The sequence below is a fragment of the Cebus imitator genome, unplaced genomic scaffold (assembly GCF_001604975.1).
Source record: "Cebus imitator isolate Cc_AM_T3 unplaced genomic scaffold, Cebus_imitator-1.0 Scaffold8, whole genome shotgun sequence".
Classification (NCBI taxonomy): Eukaryota; Metazoa; Chordata; class Mammalia; order Primates; family Cebidae; genus Cebus; species Cebus imitator.
Genome location: NW_016107323.1, coordinates 7628239 through 7634234, shown reverse-complemented (window position 1 = coordinate 7634234; position 5996 = coordinate 7628239). Strand labels below are relative to the sequence as shown.

Here is a 5996-nt window from a genome sequence, read left to right as displayed (position 1 = left end):
TAGACGGAGCCTCGCTCTGTCACCCAGGCTAGAGTGCAGTGGTGCAATCTCAGCTCACTGCAACCTCCGCCTCCCAGGTTCAAGCGATTTTCCTGCCTCAGCCTCCCAGGTAGCTGGGATTACAGGTGTGTGCCACCATGCCCAGCTAATTTTTTGTATTTTAGTAGAGACAAGGTTTCACCGTGTTAGCCAGGATGGTCTCAATCTCCTGACCTCAAGATTCGTCCACCTTCCCAAAGTGCTGGGATTACAGGCATGAGCCACCGTACCCGGCCTTTTTGAGACAGAGTTTCAGCTCTTGTCGCCCAGGCTGGAGTGTAATGGCCTGATCTTGGCTCACTGCAACCTCCGCCTCCTGGATTCAAGTGATTCTCCTACCTCAGCCTCCTGAGTAGCTGGGATTACAGGCATGCACCACCACACCCAGCTAATGTTTTTTGTATTTTTAGTAGAGACAGGGTTCACCATGTTGGCCAGGCTGGTCTTGAACTCCTGACCTCAAGTGATCTGCCAGTCTTATCCTCCCAAAGTGCTAGGATTACAGGCATGAACAGCCGATCTTGGCCAACTTTTAATTATTAATAAGGATGATTTTTCTTTGCTGCCTTCTAACAAAGATGATTATATGGATTTTTAATTATTTTATTCTGTCAAATAAGGAAAACCCCTTTAAAGAAATAGCAGATAATAAATTTATGGTTTGATTATTGCTGAAAGGGAAGAAATAACATCAACCTTCAATTTTACCTGTAATGTTTTCTTTTTCAAAAGAAGATTTCAAGACCAGGCACTGTGATTAACGCCTGTAATCCCAGCACTTTGGGAGGCAGGTGATCACTTGAGGTCAGGAGTTCAAGACCACCCTGGTCAACATGGTGAAACCCTGTCTCTATTAAAAATACAAAAATTAGCTAGGCATGGTGGTGGGTGCCTGTAATCCAAGCTACTCAGGGAGGCTGAGGCAGGAGAAATTGCTTGAACCCAGAAGGCAGAAGTTGCAGTAAACCAAGATCCCACTACTGCACTCCAGCCTGGAAGACAGAGCAAGACGCCATAATACCAAAAAAAAAAAAAAAAAACTCTCAAGCCAAAAAACAATAATGAAAAAGGAATCTGAAGCAAATGTTGCTAGTGTCCACCCAACATTCTTATTTGTACATATGAATTATTTCACAATAAAAAGGAGCTTTAGAAAAATGTACCCTATAGCTCACGCCTGTAATCCTAGCACTTTGGAAGCCTGAGAAGTGTGGATCACCTGAGGTCAGGAGTTCAAGACCAGCCTGGCCAACATGGTGAAACCCCATCTCTACTAAAAATACAAAAAAAAAAAAACCTAGCTGAGGAAGGAGAATTGATTGAACCCAGGAGGTGCAGGGTTGCCAGATTCTCTTGGTGGAATCTCAATCTCCAAGAGCTGAGATTCCGCCACTGCACTCCAGCCTGGGCAACAGAGTGAGACTCTGCCTCCCTCTAAAAAAAAAAAAAAACTACCCCATAAAAGGTATAATATACTCTGGAAAAAAGTGTGAGGTAAAGGGGAAGGCTTTGTTAATATGCAATGATTTCTAAGACACAAAAGTTTTCCCCCTAAAGTTTACAGTGCTTCTCTCTAGTAGAGAACTCTCCTATGTGCTTAGTAAAATGATACAAGTTATGCACGCTAATATAAAAAAAAGTGGGGCCAGGCACCTTGGTTCATGCCCGTAATTCCAGCACTTCGGGAGGCCGAGGTGGGCAGATCACGAGGTCAGGAGATGGAGACAATTCTGGCTAACACAGTGCAACCCGTATCTACTAAAAATACAAAAATGTGGCTGGGTGTGGTGGCACATGCCTGTAGTCCCAGCTACTTGGGAGGCTGATGCAGGAGAATCGCTTGAACCAGGGAGGTGGAGTTTGTTTGCAGTGAGCTGAGATCTCACCACTACACTCCAGCCTGGGTGACAGAGCAAGACTTGGTCTCAAAAAAATAATAATAAAATGTGCTTTAGGTTCCCTCTATGTTGAAAATTACTATCTTGCTTTGTTTTCAAAACTTAAAGCCCTTGTAGGTAGCTGTAAGATGACGAAGGACAAAGCAATAGTGTTTAATAACTCCACTTGGGAAAAAAGTCTCTACCCAGGATGTGAGTGCACTTAATCATCCAACAAGTAGCTGTTGAGCCCTTGTCAGGTCTAAGCAGCACTCAGCTGCTCTTGCCTCCTAGTGTGTCTGCGTCTGCACAGGTGCCTTGTAGAGCAAGGTACTAATGAAAGTGCCCGGATTCAAGATGAAGGATTATCACTCTTCTCCATCAACACTGCCTTCAAGCCATCTGCAATTTTCCATCCAGCTCTCCACTCAGTCAGCCTCCTGCTCCAATATCTACAAGTTGTGTCCTAAAATTAGGCAAATAATTTACCCACCTGAAAAATGGAGATAACAGTCCCCTCATCATGGGGTCGTTGTAAGATTAAATGAGATACATCACAGGTGAAATACTTAGCACAGTGCCTGACACACAGTAAACAGTTAACAAATGAGTTATTATTACTGTCACAAGTCTAAAGAGGAGTCTTTTTAGAAAGTGAAGACAGGCAGAGTGCCGTAGCTCATGCCTGTAATCCCAGCACTCTGGGAGGCTGAGGCAGGCAATCACTTGAGACCAGGAGTTTAAGACCAGCCTGGGCAACAAGGCAAAACCCATCTCTACAAAAAATTAGCCGGGCATGGTGGCGTGCACCTATAGTTTCAGCTACCTGGTAGTCTGAGGTGGGAAGATCACTTGAGCCTAGGAGGTCGAGGCTGCAGTGAGCTGTAATCATGTCACTACACTCCAGCCTGAATAACAAAGACCCTGTATCCAAAAAAATAAAAAGTGTAAGGACAAGTACAAATTCATCCCCTATACAGGAAAAACAGCCTTGAACGCATGCTAAAATAATATTTCAAGCATAGCTTTATTTTGGAGAGAAAATGCATAAACAGATGGAGTACTTACATGAACAAATGACAATCCAGTCCAAAAACCTTAGAGAATTTCAGGCATTGAATACTTGGCTTTATTCTGTCCCAGTTTGTCACTAATTTAACTTCCCAACTAATGCATCAAATCAACAATTTAAATATAAAACACAGCTAAACGAGGTGGCTCATGCCTGTAATCCCAGCACTTTGGGAGGCTGAGGCGGGTGGATCATGAGGTCAGGAGATTGAGACCAGTCTGGCCAACATGGTGAAACCCCGTCTCTATTAAAATACAAAAACAATTAGCCAGGCATGGTGGCATGCACCTGTAATCCCAGCTACTCGGGGGGCTGAGGCAGGGGAATTGCCCGAACCAGGGAGGTAGAGGTTGCGGTGAGCCAAGATTAAGCCACTGTACTCCGGCCTGGGTGACAGAACGAGACTCCGCCTCGAAAAAAAAAAAGAGAGGAGAATACTTTTGGAGAAATAAAGGTTCAGTAGCTGAAGGTAAGTCCTAGAGTTCAGGATGTCAGCCAAGGATGACTTTTTAACTAATACTGAGTATAAATCAATTTGAGAAAAGATTTTTTTTGAGACAAAGTCTTGCTCTGTCGCCAGGCTGGAGTGCAGTGGCGTGATCTCAGCTCCCTACAAACTCCACCTCACAGGTTCAAGAGATTCTCCTGCCTCATCCTCCTGAGTAGCTGGGACTACAAGTGCACGCCACCACGCCCAGCTAATTTTTCTATGGCCAGGATGGTCACGATCAACCTCGTGATTGCCCGCCTCGACCTCCCAAAGTGTTGGGATTACAAATGTGAGCCACCGTGACCGGTGGAAAAGATCTTAAGGGATAGGCCAGGCACAGGGGCTCACACCTGCAATCCCGGCACTTAGAAAAGCCAAGGTGGGAGGATCAGTTAAGCCCAGGAGTCTGAAATCAGCCTGAACAACATAGCGAGCTCTCATCTCTACTAAAATTTAAAAAATTAGCAAGCTGAGGGTGTTCACCTGTGGTTCCAGCTACTCTGGTGGGTGAGGCAGAAGGATCCCTTGAGCCCAGTAGATTGAGGCTAAAGAAACATGATCGTGCCACTGCACTCCAGCCTAGGTAACAAAGCGAGACCTTGTCTCAAAAAAAAAAAGAAAAAAAAAGGAGTTTAAAAAAGATTAAAAGTATTGTATATCTGCTGGGGTTACTCTCAATTTACACTAAGAGAAAACTTTAAAAATTTTTTTGAGATCATGAACCACTTGGAGAATCGGCTATGAACTCTCATCTCAGGAAAAGGCATATTCACAAAGTTTTGTGCTCAATCTTAGGGGGTCACATTCTCCGAAGTTATCCATGTCTTTTTCTTTTTTTTTTTTTTTTTTTTTTTTTTTTTTTGGACAGTCTTGTTCTGTCACCCCGTCCGGAGTGCAGTGGTAGTGACTGCAACCACCACCTCCTGGGTTCAAACGATTATCCGGCCTCCGCCTCCTGAGTAGCTGGAATTACAGGCATGCACCACCATGCCCGGTTAATTTTTCCATTTTTAGTAGAGACAGGGTTTTGCCATGGTGACCAGACTGATCTTAAACTCCTGACCTCAAGCAATCCACCTGCCTTGGCCTCCCAAAGTGCTGTGATTACAGGTGTGAGCAACCGTTCCAGCCAAATGTCAAATTAGATTATAAAATATTTTCACTAAACGTGTAATTCCAGGATTAGACAATCATTTTCTGAAAAAAATGTTAATTATTCCTAAATAAGAATCCTAAGAGGTGAGCACAACCCCTCCCTCCATACCTTCCCACCTCCAATTCAACCCAAGAGGAATCCTGGGTTTTTAGAATTCAGGTCAACAGACAAGAGTCTTAACTTAGTCACATTTAGTATGCTAGACCTTTGACATCTCTTTAAATAAATGAAAATTCACTGCAGCGGAGGCATTAATTTCCACCGTTGTCTAGAAACGATTTAATTTCGTCTTGGGCTGCAAGGATTCATTCATTATTACTCTTTGCATTACTCTTGTCTGGGACCACTTCAAGCATTTTCAAAGATTTGATACCGTCCCACTTACACTCTCTGAGACCCGGTTTTCTCATTTACATGACAGTGATGGTAACCTCTACCTCTCAGGGTTATTGTTTAGAGAACTGACGTTTATGGAACTCTCAGCAGCGTCTGCACGCAGTGAGTGCTCAATAAGCGTTAGCTATCATTATTATTACGTCCTCACCCAGGCTCCCCTCTTCAGGTTGGATCACTGTGGACCCCAGGAGCTGGCACATGGTACCCACCGTCCGTGACCGGGGTAGGCCTGGGGCCCGAGGTGGGCCCTGGAGCCCTGGGGGTCCCCAGGGGCCTGGTCGATGGGAAAGGTCCGAAAGTAGCCAGGGCTGCCTCGGTGGAGTTGAGGCCCTCTGTCGCCACCGCCGGGGTGGCCTCGGTCTGGGCGCTCACAGAAGCCCAGCAGCCCAGGAGCACCACCAGAAGCGGCGGAACACCTCGCGGCCTCATCGCCCAGCGGGTTCCAGCGAGGCCAGCTCCAGGGACCCCACGTTGCCGGGCAACCGCGACAGCCAGGCGCGGGGCATCATGGGAAGAAGCTCGCAAAGCCGCGAGAAGCAGCCGGAGACGAGCGGGGGAGGAGCCTGGGCGATGCAGGGGGCGGAGCCCAGGGGCGGAACCCGGATGAGGCAGGAGGGCGGAGCCTGGGTGAGGCAGCCTAGGCAGGCACAGGGGGCGAGCGTGAGTCTGGCGGGTGCCAGGCTGGCGGAAACGAGGGGCGTGTAAATCCCATGTGTAATTTCCAATGGGTCTACGGCGCTTGCTTAAAAAATGCGGAGTTTGGCCGGGCGCGATGGCTCACGCCCGTAATCCCAGCACTTTGGGAGGCTAAGGCGTGCAGATCACGAGGTCAAGAGATTGAGATCATCCTGGCCAACATGGTGAAACACGGCCTCTACTAAAAATACAAAAAAATTAGCTGGGCATGGTGGTGCATGTCTGTAATCTCAGCTACACAGGAGGCCGAAACAGGAGAATCACTTGAAC

General features: G+C 46.6%; 1 protein-coding gene across 9 annotated transcripts in view; it reads right to left on the bottom strand.

Annotated features, from left to right (window-relative positions):
- TCTN1 (tectonic family member 1) overlaps positions 1-5608 on the bottom strand; it is a 40744-nt gene extending 35136 nt beyond the window's left edge. For 4 of the 9 annotated variants that reach the window (XM_017542151.2, XM_017542141.2, XM_017542160.2 and 1 more), the window contains exon 1: positions 5240-5608. In XM_017542151.2, the coding sequence (XP_017397640.1) occupies positions 5240-5459 (220 nt within the window). In that variant the 5' untranslated portion in view covers positions 5460-5608. Of the gene's footprint in view, positions 1-5178 lie in introns of all 9 variants that reach the window. The other 5 variants (XM_037743412.1, XM_017542196.2, XM_017542167.2 and 2 more) reach the window with 5 other exon arrangements.
- Positions 5609-5996: the final 388 nt, after the last annotated feature.